This window comes from Bombus bifarius, unplaced genomic scaffold (assembly GCF_011952205.1).
Source record: "Bombus bifarius isolate JDL3187 unplaced genomic scaffold, Bbif_JDL3187 scf7180000008243, whole genome shotgun sequence".
NCBI classification, from domain to species: Eukaryota; Metazoa; Arthropoda; class Insecta; order Hymenoptera; family Apidae; genus Bombus; species Bombus bifarius.
In genome coordinates, this window is record NW_022884537.1 from 508,602 (window position 1) to 524,624 (window position 16,023).

Below are 16,023 nucleotides of genomic sequence, written 5' to 3' on the forward strand. Positions count from 1 at the left end.
CTTTCTTCTTTTTACTATGAATGACAAAAGATGAGGGAAGATTATTATTCCGTGCCAAGTACCAACGATATTCAACTTTGTGATAAATCGCGTGAATGAAAGGCATTCACTGTGTCCTTTGCCGTTCACATTCTGATGTGAGCGGTTTCAGGGCAAAGAATCAACAAGCTGGAGGAAGACAGAATTTAGATGGTCAAAGAGAACTGTAAGTAATTTTCATAATAGTCAGAGACTTTCACCAGGAAAAGGTAACGTTTCTTTACCAACAGAGTTCATTTGTAACAGACTATTAAAAATTGCTATACCTACAGCGATTCTACACCGATCGATTCTTCATCTGACCGATCTGTTTAATTGAAGATCTCTTTTAAAAAGGGTGCTGTAAAAATATTCATCTCGAATTTGAATTTCAAGATCAATTTGTTTTTATTGCATTCTCTTATACAAGCCTCAAATGAGCCGTTATCTTGGAAAATGATCTCAAAGTTCCATTGACTGTTACATTGACGTTATTTACAATATGTTTATATTCCGCAATGATATAGAAAGTAAATAATGTTATATTGATAAGGAAACAAAAAACTGTATTCCTTACCACATGAGATAACATAATCTAAATAGAATGACACAGCTATTTCATAATTTTCAACTTGCAAAATTACTTATTGCATGGAAGAACTTTTTAAAAAGGAGTTGAATGTTGTCAATAAGGACACGATTTGACGTTATTAGTATCATTTCATCTGAATACGTAGAGAATACATAAACGTCAACTACATTCTTTTTAAACATAGTACAATCACATTCCTGTGTTGGTAAATGCATTTCATAATTTCATCTGAGCGCTTAATAGCAGTTTACGTCAAAAACCATTAGTTCATATATCAGGAAATATTTTAATATATGATAAACACAGGGTGGAACATTTAAATGGACACACTTAATAATTATATTAACAATGGAAATGGTTATATGGAAAGTTGCAGAGAACAAAGTTATCTGAAGGGGCACATGCAATGGTAGATAACTTTCTATAAAAAATATCGTGATGTATCAATTGATGTGTTAAAAAATATATGGTTTCGTTAAAAGAACGATGATGATCTTGAAATCTTTTTAAAGACTAACTTTCAGAAAAAATATCACTTACCATTATTTGTCCCTCTAAAAAGTATAACTTTCATTTCTAAAGATTTTCCATACGGAAAATTAATAACGGAGATATATATTTAGGTGTTCCTATGTAAATGCTTCGGAGAAAAGTATTAAATTTAGGAGATATTTTAATATATTATCACAATATTATACAAATGAAGTACAATATTATTGTTGTATTGTATCAACTTAATACTTCCCTTTATGGAACAAAGAGATCGCGATGTAAATAAATGTAATTTTATTCTTAGAAACTGTAGTTGATCTACATATTTCTCCTGCGTGCCCTCCTGCAAGGAAGCTAATAACAAATTGTGCCCTCTATGACGTTATTTAACTCCTGCTTGAAAGAGTTCTTCGTACATTAACTAATTTTGTAATAGTTCAATTTGTTTTAGGTGATCTATTTCTTGTGCTTAGAAGTAATTTCCTGTTTCTTCATTAATATGATACTGTTCACTCTTTTTTCGTTCTTTCTCTCTGACTCCAGAATGTAAACATATTGCAAATAATGTCAATGTAAACGCAAATGGAACATTAAGGTCATTTCCTAATGGAACGGTTCATTTAGAGCAAATGAGTCGTACATACCAATATTTTTCTAATTTATTTATAATTTCATGTAAATATCTCAGGAGCACATAAAAAATTAAACAAACTCTAGATTTTAATAATTGTTGATGCTATATTGTAGATCTATGATTCTTTTCTCCTACAGAAACTTACATCGAGTAACTTACAATACTTGAAAAGCTATCAGATGACCATTTTTCGGCGGGGCAGCCAGCTACGCTCGTTAAGGCTCAGAACTGAAGACGACGCGTCGCGAGTTCGAATCCCTCTAGCCAGGATATGTTTTCAAAGGATGGGAAACCCAAAAATCTATCTCTTAGAAGTAATATACAACAGGCAAGCTGAGCCTTACTTGACTGTTGTGTGATACCTTTACTACGAGTGGGTGTAATTGTTCAAGCAATCCGGGCCGACGAATTTTAACTCGCACTGGTCTACCGTCCCGCTCGTGGAGGTTTTAGCCGGTAAGAATCCGGCACTACCTTGTGCCGCCCTGTGTTCCTCGGCCACAGGGTTGGAAAGGTGTCTATGAAGATTTCCTCCACGTAAAAAAAAAAAAAAAAAATTTTTTTTTATAGTATGAAAGGAGAGACGTTTATCACTCCCCTAGACAAGAATGGAACACGTATATAAGGTAAGGCACTTTCGGCGGCACTTACCAAATTTAAGGAGCGGACAGAGAGAGAGAGAGAAGAAGCTCTTACCATAGTAGGGTAACACGGCGGAGGGTGATGGCGGTTAGGCGGCCCAGGGCTGCTCTACCGTTGCCCCCCTTAGGTCACGACTGGCAGGGAGGATGGGGCACTAGGGGCAATGGCCTCCCCTAGCGTCAGATTAATCAGTTAGGGAACTTATAGGATCGGCTCATTATCAAGAGGACGCAGGAAGGGCACCGACAGTAATTCGCAGGAGGCCCCCCCGGGCATTCCTGTCACACGCGTAGGCAGGACATCGCGGAGTTTTAGTCGGTAAGAGTCCGACACTGCTCTGCTGCTGCCGCAGCGGCGGAGTGTCCATGAGGATTTCTCCACGTACAAAAAAAAAAAGAGATTATCATTTTCTATTTACGATGTTGCAAAGCTATTGTAACCCTCAACTAATTCATAATTTTATATATTTGATTTATAAATCTTATAAATTTATATGCAATATATTTATGATACTTGAATAATGTCTCTCATATAAATATCACAATATTTTAGTGTATAAAACCGTATAAAATGGATATTGAAATAAATGAAAAATAATAAAATAAAATTGCGGGACTCCTCAGATTACGGATGTTTCTCGAGGTATGTATACCTTTTTTCTGATTATCGCATTTCTATAATCTACATACATATACAAATATCTGCAGATTTACATATATACTACACAGGGTGGTTGGTAACTGGTGGTACAAGCGGAAAGAGGGTGATTCTACGCGAAAAAAGAAGTCGAAAATATAGAATAAACATTTTTCGTTTGAGGCTTTGTTTTCGAGAAAATCGACTTTGAATTTTCGCTCGGTACGCGTGCGGTACGTTATAACGGATCTCACTGTAGATCGTTGTCTCGATGGAAAAGAAAAAAAAAAAAATTTTTATTCTATATTTTCTACTTCTTTTTTCGCGTAGAATCACCCCCTTTCCGCTTTTACCACCAGTTACCACCCATCCTGTATATGGCAATAAATTACCTATGACAATTGTACTACAATAGCTCACTTAGATACAAAAAAGTTAAACAGAAAAATAGTATTTCTCGAGAAACGTTCTTTTCTCATTTGATATATTGCAAGTTACAAACAAAAATACATTTTTGAAGAAATTTTAATTTTCAAGAAAAGTCAACACAGAATTTTTATTATTTTCCATTTAATTACTTTTAGATAAATTTGTATTTTTTTAAGGCTTTTGTACTTCGAATAAATGCAAGGAATTCAATGAATACTTTTCGTGCAAAATAAAAATAGGTGAAATTTTGTCTGCAAAAAAGCTAGTTATCGTTTTTGGATAAAAGCAATGCTACAAAATTACAAAATAACATTGAAAATTAAATTTTCATACAAAAATATAAGTTTGTAAATATTTTTTCCATTATTGATATAATTTGACATTGAATTAAGCTACAAATATAATCTTTTCCCCATATGTGTTTTTGTTCCATAAATATTTTGAGAAACTATTTTTAACTGTATATCTCTATTTTTATCGCTGTATATCTATTTAAATATGCGTTTAATAAGATAGTGCATAAATGTAGTTACTTTCAATATTGCAATGTGATGAAGAAACCCGCTATTCGGAAGGAGGGCGTTCAAAATCATTTTTTTAAGCTTTATCACTTTTTATTGTAAATAAAAAATCGCTGTTTTCAAAATTATTTTATTCTATATGAAAAACGTAATTTGTTTAGTATTTTAGTAGCTTGCCGTAAATATGACAACTGTATAAACGAAAACGAGATACGCCAGTATTTCAAATAAGTGCTCAATTATAAGATTGCAAAATATCTACATATTTATTTATGCACAGGATAATGTTGCTGAAGAGAAAACAGGAATCACTAAACGAAACAAGTTGTACAAGGTCGAAAGAAATCGATAGTCATTCTTTGGAAGATATGCTAACAGAATTCCTAAAACTCAAGGAAAGCTACTTTTAACGATTCTTAGAATAATCTACCATAAGGAAAGAAAAACAACAAACCATTCACGATACGATTCTCAAATATATACGAATTTATCGCATTTTGTTGTGTCATTTTTTAAAACCTTCATTCTATTCGTTTTCTCTATACATTTATTAATTTATGTATAACTGCTTACATATAATTTATGTAAAACTAATTAAAACTATTAATTTATGTAAAACTAATATTGATTATATCCAACAATCGAGTGTGAACTATGATGTGTGTATAAATTATACGGATATCTAATGTTTATATTACATAAATACCTAATTTTCATGAAATGTTTATAAAAATTTTAAAAAATTTATATCAAATGTTAATTAGATATAACTCTTTAAAATAAGAATTTAAATTAAATATATATTTTAGATTGAATATAACAAATGAAATGAACTAACTGACGATACCTAGCAGAATAAAAATATGATATATCCTCTAACTGGTCCATCTACCATTCAGGCACATTTGTTCATTTTAATCTTAGTATACAATACGTATATGCATTACTATTCTGAAATATTAGGTTACCTATTTGTTACATTTATTGTGAAAACTGTAACAAATGTCTCTTTATTAAGTATTTTATATTAAATGTATAATACGAATAAAATAACAACTAAACCTAACGCCATCTAACATTAGGTGGTAATGACAAAATCCGCAATCACTTAGTTGCCAGCCCAATAAAATAACTAGAAAATAAGGACAGTAAAAAGCATTCAATTTCTACTAAAACATGTGTCTTAACACTACTTGTAACCGATAAAGTAGTATATATTCTTTAACGATATTTTACTAAAATTCACCACAATTCATCTCGATACTTCGCGAAATTACTGAGATCAAATTACAATAATCTACAATACATACTTATCGACCTAAACTATAAAATTATTCGTATTAACAATAAAAAAAGTATTTGTATTAGATATTAACAATTAAAGATAGTTGCTAATATTTAATACAAATACTTTTAAGAAATAGTTATGTTTGGCAGAGTATGTGCTATTATTGAAAGCGCTAAGAAATTTTTCACATGAAATTTGTTTAACTCGATAGAAGAAATTTAATGAAATATTTATTAATTATTATAAACCTAAATATTCTATTAAAATTCGTCTATAAAATCAAATAACTCTCCTGTGAAAAATTTGTGTCCGTAGATTTAGCGAGAGAAGCGATAAAGTATACATTTAAATGGAACATAATTATATATATTTGTATATTTTCAACAAGCTAATACGTCTAATGTATTTGAACCGCACATGATAGACGTAATATATTACAAATTACAAAGACGTGCCTTAATGCGAAACAAAAATGTTAAGTAGCAGCTTAGTCACGATTTGATAGTTTAATAGTGGACATTCGGATAACTACCTGAAACCAGTATTCATTATACCTCTATTGTACCTTAACAGTAGTTCAACATCGTACAAAGCAACGTTATTTGCAACATTCATTTTCTTATAGTACCTACTCACTTTCCTTTCCTCTTTGCTGCATTATCTGCCCTACTAGTATTTATGACCTATCTTCTTTTATTTCATTGTTATCCTTCTCCTATTTATAGTCTCTTTCACTGATGTTTTTAGATTTTCTCATTCTTGTACTAAATACTTCTTCCTTCTCTTTCAATATTTTGACGTTTGTTGAAATTTTATACCTGTTTATGACTTCTAAGTTAAATTATACTTTCTCTTCTTCTATCTCTTTGCCTTCTAATCTTATTACTATGATTAATGGTTAGTAATCAAATTCTACTCTATTTCCTAAATAAAACTCTAATTCTGTCAGTTGTGTCCTGTTGTGACTGTCATCACTTCATTGATCACTGATGTTCCCCTCTTCTCCATTATACAAGTTTCCTTCTTCTCCTATTCTTGCTTTAAAATCTCTCCCCACTCCCACCCCCCTCCCCCCAGTATCAACAATTCCTCCTCTGTCTATTCCAACTTCTGCTTTACTTTTTTTGTTATCCTCTTTTCTGTTATCCTCCTCCAATCTCTCTATTGCTATACATTGTCCAGACAATCCATATTTATTCCTCTACGTTTATTTTTCTTCCTGCTAGTCTATTTCATTATTCTAACCTAACCCCACTCTCCTTTAACTCCTGCCATAGCTCCACTGCTTGCAGTTCCCTTCCTTTTCTCCCTTTTTATATAATAAATTGGATAAGTTATCGTCCGTTGGTTTGCTTAATAAAGAGACGAGTGATGAATTCGTAATTAAAATTAATATATGTACAAGTACAGAGATAGTGTATGTCGGTTGTAATCGTCGCTCGCTCGAAATTTGTGTATCAATGACTCGCTATCCAACGGTATATGACTCGCCTTAATGGTTGTCCTAGAGAGCAATCTAAACAAAATTCGTCTATTTGTATCGACTAGTGTTATTATAAGAAGTACAAATGTAACTCTGGTTGACGATTACAAATGACGACGATAATATTTTGTCGGGAGTTCGTTTACCTTTGAACCTAGCAAACCAAAACAACGTTGGTATTCCAAGGCACAATAATACGAGGCAAGAACTTTTCTTTCAATTGGGAGAAGAACTTGCCACCGAATATCAAAAAGAGCAACAGCTGGGGGCAAAGAAGATCCAGCGGAACCAGTCAGAAATGTAAGTACACGTGAACGGAAAACATGCAAGATAAGATATTGCAAAAACAATAAGACTAGCAAAATCTGAAAAATGTGAACAATGTGCTATCCAGAAGTCTATAACTTGTAACAAAAAAAAAAAAAAAAAAAGCGGCGGAAAAGAATAAAATGTACGTTATTTATTTCTAAATAGAAGAAACTATATTCTTTCATTATCAAATTGGTTATTATCTTCGTTCTATATTAAGCAATATGAGTTGTTTCAAAGAACGATCATTTGACCGGTCACGATTAAATATCAATTAATTTTTATATTAAAAACAAAAAAATTATTAATTTTTTCCTCTGCTCCTCTACCTGCTCCCTTCCATTTTCTATAATATTTCTTCCATTTTTCTGCACGACTCCTCCCCTTCTTTGTCCATTTATTCTATATGGATTTTATCCTCCGGCTCAAATTACTTATTTCATTCTTTACCTCCTTTGTAACTTTTCTCTTCCTTGTATGATCTCTGTCCTAAAACTTACCATTCTGTTTACTGTTATCTACACTGTTCCCCCTTTCGCCTCTTCGTCTCTCTGAGACAATTTCTTTAATATCCCTCTTTCTCTTTCTTTCTCGCTCCTCTGTTTGCTTGAAGTCTTCCTCTGCATCTCCTTCAGTTGCGACTTTCCATATTTCAATCAGTTTTCTATCGTTAGAACTCTTTTTATCTTTGCTCGCCTCCAACGAAGATCTGTCCCTTTCCTTCTTCTCAAATTTTGCTCTATCTCCGATTTTGTCTTTTGTTATTCATTCATTACTTTACTGATATTACACCTTATATTGTTAACGTCTGTCCTTATATTTCTTTACCTTTAACTCGTCCATTTTTTACATTTAACCTTGACTCTTTATGTAAGTGTAATCATCTTACTTTTCTATTTTACTTCATCTTACTTATCTATTGTTTGATTATCAATAGACTTAAGGTCTCGATACTTTTAAATATTATCTACTAGAATTTACTGTGATTCTCTAATCTTTAATATTTGATAATTGTGTTATTACTATAACAAACATTTACAATTCAGAAATAAAATACCATATGATACAATGCTAAAAAAATAATTCAAAATAAATAATTTTCAATAAAAAAATAATTTAGATATCTTTTATTTAGAAATATTGCACTAATATTGAATGTGAAATCAACTTTTGAAAAGAATCTCATGATCAGAATTTCACCTTAAATATCCTTGGTAATAAGATAAGGTAAGGTAATAAGTAATAAGATAAATCACAATTATAATTCTGCTCGCGTATCTATAACATTGTTAGACAATCTCTAATCTCATGACCTAAATCACAAAACTTAATATCATGTAAAGATATTTAAATAGACTGAATAAATCATAACACAGTAGAACCTCGTTTACCCAATAGGTCTTTTTGATAATAAGTTAAATAACAAGTTCGTCCTAGGAAAATAAAATTATTTGCTGGGTTATAGATTACTCGTTTTAATTTTAATTTTTAATATTGTAATTATATAAGCTTGTTTTCTAATAATTATTGTTTGTGTAAATTAGAATACTATGCCAAAACTAATACTTTTATATTTAATTTTACAAATATTGATTAAACTTATTAAAATGTTTATGTCGTTAAATAATTACGTTGAATTATTATTATTAAATTCAACGAATGCAATATTTTGAAACAGAAAGTAAAGTTTCAATCGCAAACGAAATATAAAATGTTTAATATTTTGTACATAAATTAATATTAGTAGTAGCAGATCTCTAGTGTTTTAAGACGATTTATCTCTAATATAACAGGTACTTTGTTTCAATGTGATACTCTTTAGACTTAGTATGTGCTGAAAATAATACTGCGATGTAGTAGTGTGATATTGCAAGCTCTTCGAGTATATTATTTAAACTATTGAATTGGCAACTAAATGATTCCGGATTTTGTCATTAGGTGGTATTGCAGGTGGAATAATTTATTTCTCAAGTAAAATTTTGTAATTTATTTGCAAACAAGTTTATTTTCAAATAAATTGAACTGTTGCTTTATTTGGAATAATTATTTGATCTTTTTCCTTATATTTAATCCTCATGCATTATATTTTATATCAGAGTTTATAAATAAATAGATAAGTTTATTTTCTTATTCGTTCTACAAAATATGAAGAAAAAATTGAATAAACTAAACAAAAGATTAACACAAGTTACTAGATTCGTAAGCGACTTTAGAACGACCACGAGATACAAAGCTGTCGTCCAGTGTTACGTCTTAACCAAACTTTGATAATTCTGACTATATGTGCAACAAACATGGCGTGGTTGAAATCGATGCGTCTTATTTGACCGTGCCAAGTATCAATTTACTGGCAACGTTCAAAACATCGATGGCTCGATATTTATAACAAGGTACATTCAAGTTGCATGCCAACATTTTTCGGGCCGAAAAGATTTTGAAATACGTCTCGAACTTTAAATTATCCAAATTTTAACACTTTACTCAAGTTTTATGTATAAAAATGTATTTCAATTAGAGAATTACGGATGAATCAAACTGCACTTATTATTTATACTTTATAATCATCAAAGCTACATATAATAATATATTATAACCGACAATAAAGCTGGCGTTTTTAATTGCCGAACTTGACAGAAATAGTTTGTTACTTGATAAATTTTTCAATTTTTGAATTACAAGTCAGATTAAAAAGGGTTTAAACCAATGGAAATACTTCCTATGTTAATACAATCAATGATATTTAAACAGTAGATGTATGTAGTAGTACATATAATAAATAATAATATATATCACATATTTCTATGTTCTCTTAATAGGTAATTTAACGTTATAGTCTGATAATTGTATAAAGTTATAAATATTGCTTATAATTATTAATTCATTGTTAATTTATATGCTTCGGTAAAATACATACATATTGTTATTATAAATGGATTAAAGCGACTGAATATTTACGTATAAACTATTTTTAATACCCATACATTGTTTTCAGTTCATCAGTTTCAGTAATTTATGCGTACAAAATTTAATGTCTATATACGTATGTATATTTCATTTTATTCTCACTGTTATATTTTATATACCATAACTATAGCTCTATTCATCTATTTACGGGGTACGTCATTTTCACACAAATCTCCAGAGGGTACGCGAAACATTAAAGAGAGAGAAAATCACAGTATTTTAAAATATATACATTTTAAAATAAATTTGAAATAAAAATCTAAAATTGTTTCATACCCGCTTATATAAAGTACTTCACTGGACATTTACATTCTCTTTATTGTTTATTATTTTAAACAGCTTTAGCTCTAATTAACCTTAATTTCATCACAACCTTTTGCGGATTTTCCAGCTTTATAAAAATAGATGAAGTTAAAAAATCTAAAGAAAAATTATTTTTTGTGTACTCTAAAAAAAATTAATTTATCGAATTATCTTTCATAAAATCAAATTTCATTGTACTTAAAAAATGTTTGATAATTCACAAAACCAAAAGTGTCAAAAGTGTTAAATTAATAATTTAGTAGTAATTAAAAATGTATAGCTTCGGGTCGAACTAAGACGCAATACACAGAAATATTCCTATATGTATAATCCAATAATAATTTACTCGAATTGAAATAATAATAATGGATATATTAAGTATAACCTAACAATAATAATTAGCCTATTACATAGGTACACATCTACGCAGTACTGACAATTATGTTATTATTAATCATATTAAACTCCTACTTTAAAATATTTATTAAAGAAATTATTTCAATTGGAAGAAATAACTATATATTGTAATATATTAATTATGAGCTTCCTCAAAAAACGTAACATTAAATTAAATACCACAGTACTTTACAAACTTTACAGTTTATTCACACTCTGATATAACGCGACTGGATCTGAATAGTTATCAATGACAACACTACAAAGGTTTGTCGCCACGAGCCTGAGTTAACGCATCTATGTCCGAGCAAACGATGCCAAAGTACGCGTGACATTGAACAACGTAGAACCAACGTCAAACGATATACGTAAGTATATGCGTGATAAACGCAAAACAAATAAATCTAACTGTAGTATATATATTAAATGGTCGATATTCACGGTTAAGTTACGTTCAAAAGATCATTAATCGGCGTTAGTGAAACGGTCGATGAATAGACTTACCCTAGAGATACGAAGGGGTTGATGCAGGTCATGCCCACCATGCATACGAAATCCCCACGGAGAGCCTCCAACAAGGGTGACTTCTCTTGCACTCATCCCGCCTCTCTTATCACTCTCCAACAACCACTCCTCGCGTTTCAATCCGAACGCGAGACGCAGCTACGCTGTTTGCTGATACAGACGCCACGCCGTCTCGTTTTACTCGTCTCGAGTTGACCAACGGGGTCGTAGTTCGCGCTCCGCGGCGCAAAATCGTCGATCGCGCGTAAATTCGTCTTGTCAACGTTCACATTTCTCGAATAACGCCTCGCAAAATTTGCCTGCTATCATTTATTATCAACGTTTACTCGAATGGTAGTCAGTACTCCTTAATCAGCGACATTACCGACCATGCATCATCTTTCAACGAACGAACGACGAAAAGGTTACGGACGAAAAGTTCATGGACGACGAATCATACAAATTATTAGTGTTATTGATAAAACAAAAAATAAATTTAACGATTCACGATGTTCTCGGTTATCAAATTACGAACACGAATATATAGTCACTGATGACAAGAAAATTGGAACGAACCGAGACACGAACTACACTCGTCGATGGTTCGCGGAATACTGACGTGACGGCGCATTCCCCTTCCCTGTAATCGCCGACGCGCCACCCTCACTTGCCATCCTATGAAACTCAAGCCACCCGGCGAACACGCGTGCCCTCTCCTACAGCTACAATCAACATTTCTTAACTTACGATTCGGATGAACCACTTGTAGCTAATATTATACATATAGAGTAGACGCATTACCATTCGGTCGTATTATTTAAAGGTCACAAGAGAAAAACTTGATAAATATATTTTCAGCAATATTTTTAATTATAATAAAATCTTATTTGAAAATCGGATGAACATCTTAGATATAAAGGTATACGTCTTTTAAACAAGGACATATTTTATAAACCGAAGATATAACTATAAAAAGATAATACTTTAATATTATAACAAGTACAACCTCGAAATAAGCAACATAGAATCGAGATCGACTGATTGCTTATTAGGGATCATATATGCTACTCGGCTTGACTTTGTTTTCGAACGCAATAAGGAAAAACACGCGAAACGAGCGACAGGTTGGAGATAGCGGTGAAACAAAAAGTGATTGGCCGAGGAGCATATAACACTCTAGAATCGCTAACGCTAGAGAGAGAAGACATTATACATATTCTATTCGTCTTCTACTAAACGATGTTATTGTTCATTCGATCACAAAAATTGATTGCTTCTGGCTTTCGCAGACCTCTTACTCGTGTTTGGAACTCTCACTTTGTCGACGAGTTGTATAAGAAATAAAGAAGAGGGGATAATGAACTGCTTATTTCGAGTCAGAAACTAGTAGCTTATTATTTATTATACGAGCCAAAACTGTAATACATAACTTTAAAATTACAAAAAAGATAGAAAAACGCGTTTAGCTTTAAGATCAAATAGCAGACATTTTTGGTAAGAACTTTGGGATTGTTTGACAATGAGTACTGAACTTTAAAACTACGTGTAACAAATGAAAGACATTACTTATCGCGTTCTTCTCCTATACTCTTCATTTATCGTTATTTTTGGAATATACTTGCAATTGGAAAAGTGATTATTATATCGTTCTTGAAAATCAATTAAATTCGTACCTCTAAATTGACAATTACAAAATCAATGCTACAGGTTTCTAAACAACCATCAGTAAAAGACTATGTAAACCGATATAATCTTCCATCTTCATCCTTTTAATTAAAATTTGGCACTTTGTTTAACAATTTATAATCGCCAAATATATTTTGTAAAATTTGTAAAAAAATCTTATACAATAATTGAAGTCTTTCAATCCTTTGTCATCAGCTTGTAGGATCAACTTACATTATAAATTATTAAACGATATTATTTTACTTATAAGTATCCTTAAGATTAATTCGCACTTGAACAATACTTGGATATTAAACTGTTTACTTTCGCTTTAATACTAAAGCATAACATTTAACTAAAACAAAATAAGAAGGTCGACTGTTGATTTTTGAGATATATAAAGGTTCTGCTAATAATAATACATACGTATTGGAATAAAAAAAAAATTCAATATATTTTATAGAACGTCAAAAAACTATGTTTATCCTTTCATTACTTACAATGCAGTACTAGTGAAAAAATATAATTCTGATTGAAAACAATTATCAATGAAAATCTTTTTCTTGTAATACTAATTTCAGACATATTTTACTTTGTTTGTGAAATAAATTTAGGTATATTATAGGTAAATAATATTTTTTAAAATGTTAAAAAAGAGCTTTTTTAACATATTTCACAAAATTATGAAATAGACGAATATAATCAACAATTATGACAAAAGCATAAATTCAAGTATATATCAAATATATATTTATTGTGACTGCACAGTAGCAGACAAAAGTTTAAGACAATTATTCGTAAACCGGATTACAAACATCTTATACGCATATTGTTCTTCTATTCGGTTTGTCTCTTTGGAATAACATAGCTGTCTGTTTGACCTTCGTAACCTCAGACCGTCAGTTAAATATAAACAATGTAGGAGTTGCAACAGTTAGTTACCGCTTAGCACTCGTAAACAGTGGACATTAGTTTAAGACGATCTGTGTAAAACGTAAATATGAGTAAATGAGTAAATGTCAAAATCATTGTTTAGTGCATCTTTTATTGCTTAAAATTCATTTAGGTAGAAATAGACTATGGGTAAATGAAAAAATTTCGTTGAAAACGAAAGGGAAGAAATCGTAAGGCTGCGAAATCAAAGCAAAACCTTCACTGAAATAGCAAATATAGCGAACAGGTCAAAAACGGCTTGTAAGCACGCTTGGTATAAATTCTTAAAGGCAGGCATGTATTGCGATCAACCGAAAAATGGAAGACTACGAAAACGCAACGCCGAAAATGGATGGCCGGATTCATCGATTGAGCGAAAAGTATCATTTTCGTAGTGCAATTAATATTGCTGCGGAGATAAACTATAAAAACGATACACAAATTAGTGCTAGAACTGTTAGGAGAAGATTAGAAGGCTTTAACTTAAGGGGACGAAAACCTCGAAAGAAACCACTGCTGAGTTCTAGGAATCGAAAAAGACGACTTGCATTTGCTAAAGCTCATAGACATTGGACAAGTGAAGATTGGCAAAAGGTGTTGTTTTCAGACGAATCGAAATTCAATCGCGTCTCTTCTGACGGGATACGGTATGTTAGACGTCGAATTGACGAAAGTTTGAAAACACAGTGCGTTTTAAAAATTCTTAAACATGGTGGTGGGAACGTTGTGGGGTGGGCGTGTCTTTCTTGAGGCGATCCTGGTCCGATATGTCGTATCGATGGAATTATGGCGGCACTAGATCACGGAACTTTCCAACGGCTTCGCGACACAAAGCGCTATACCTTCAAAGCGTATATCCCTACGGTTCTTTCGCCGAATATTTCGAAGAATGCATACGCGGCAACCGTCGCGGACATCTGATAAACGCGTGCGTAGTGGGGATATGGAGGAGCAACAAAGAAAAGAATCCGTTTGGTTTCGAACAAAAGATTCAGTCTGCCCCTAGTTGCGAAGTACGAAAGCGTCATAGCGAAGCAAACACAATTCGAGATACGTGGTTATTAACTCTTAATTAAGTTAATAATTAGTCGTTAATTGTTAATCGTAAATTGTTGACTGTTGAGTGTTAATAGTTTAATAAACCTTTTTGTTGAACATTAAGAGTATTTCTTGTGGGCACCTTCACCAACAATCGCCTAAGAATTATGGACCGTTTTCAATACATGGACATACTCAAGAACACAATGTTTGTTGAGGAAAATATTAGGTTGGTATGATCACTGGTTGCTACATGCAAAGTTGGTGCAACTTCTAACGACGCTCTTTTGTTTTTGGCGTCCGCCACCTGTTAATTATCTGAATGTATCTAGTGTGTTCATATGGCTGTACATGGTGGTAAAATACAGAATACAAAAACCGAATCTGTGTGAATCAATTAAATATCAAATTAAATAACAATGTTGCCTTTTGCACGCAATAATATGCGTGATGATTTTATTTTTCAAAATGACAATGATCCGAAGCACACGGCTCGGGTTGTAAAACAGTGTTTTGGAGAAGAAAATATTACCGTGTTGCCGTGGTCGTCGCAATCACCAGACATTAATCCAATCGAGAATTTGTGGAGCATCATAAAAAAGACAGTACAAGGTTATAAACCGAGAAATTTAAATGAACTTTACAATTGAAACAGCTTGGAGGATTGGAAAAAATATTGAATTTAAACAAAAATTGTTTATAATTTTTTACCAAAAATTAATATTTTTTGTGTAGTCTTAAACTTTTGACCGACGAAATATACAGATTTCGCTGTCTTTTTATAACTTAGCTACTGAGCAAAATATCAAAATGGAATTTTTTTGTAAGTATACAAACAAATGTCTAATTAGTCAAAAGTAGAACACTGTATTTATATTTTTTATGGAAAGTAAATCAATTATCTATTTTTCCATTTCCTCTTAATCTTTTGTTCGTTACTGTATGTTAGGACAGTCCTTTTTTCTACTTTTCGTTTTGAAGCTTTTTAGATTTCTCCTACCATCCCTTAAATTCCACTTTGTAAAAAAATAATACAAGTTAAGTCAAATAAGTCCTAAAGTTCCTCAGTTTTTGACCCTTTGCACTCGACGGCCTTTTCCGTCGGGCGTAGCAGTAACTCGAGGTAAATTTGCGCGTATGTGACGAGTGTCTTATAGGTAGGTGGTTAAGTGGCCT

General features: G+C 31.8%; 2 protein-coding genes and 1 pseudogene across 2 annotated transcripts in view; 2 read left to right on the top strand and 1 right to left on the bottom strand.

Moving 5' to 3' along the window:
• The window catches only part of LOC117211777, a 377,618-nt gene extending 365,763 nt beyond the window's left edge, over positions 1 to 11,855 (bottom strand). The window contains exon 1 of the mRNA XM_033456000.1: positions 11,212 to 11,855. Within this exon, the coding sequence (XP_033311891.1) occupies positions 11,212 to 11,307 (96 nt within the window). The 5' untranslated portion in view covers positions 11,308 to 11,855. The remainder of the gene's footprint in view (positions 1 to 11,211) is intronic.
• On the top strand, positions 2,301 to 2,395 carry LOC117211785 (annotated as a pseudogene).
• A 1,649-nt stretch (positions 11,856 to 13,504) lies between the features above and the next one.
• On the top strand, positions 13,505 to 15,339 carry LOC117211768 (transposable element Tcb2 transposase). The gene has a single exon (XM_033455993.1). It carries the CDS (start codon positions 14,128 to 14,130, stop codon positions 14,557 to 14,559), a length of 432 nt encoding a protein of 143 aa, XP_033311884.1. The 5' UTR covers positions 13,505 to 14,127; the 3' UTR covers positions 14,560 to 15,339.
• Positions 15,340 to 16,023: the final 684 nt, after the last annotated feature.

Bases quoted from the DNA above. Each gene is read 5' to 3' on its own strand.
- LOC117211768 (XM_033455993.1), top strand. From the start codon at position 14,128: ATGGAAGACTACGAAAACGCAACGCCGAAAATGGATGGCCGGATTCAT.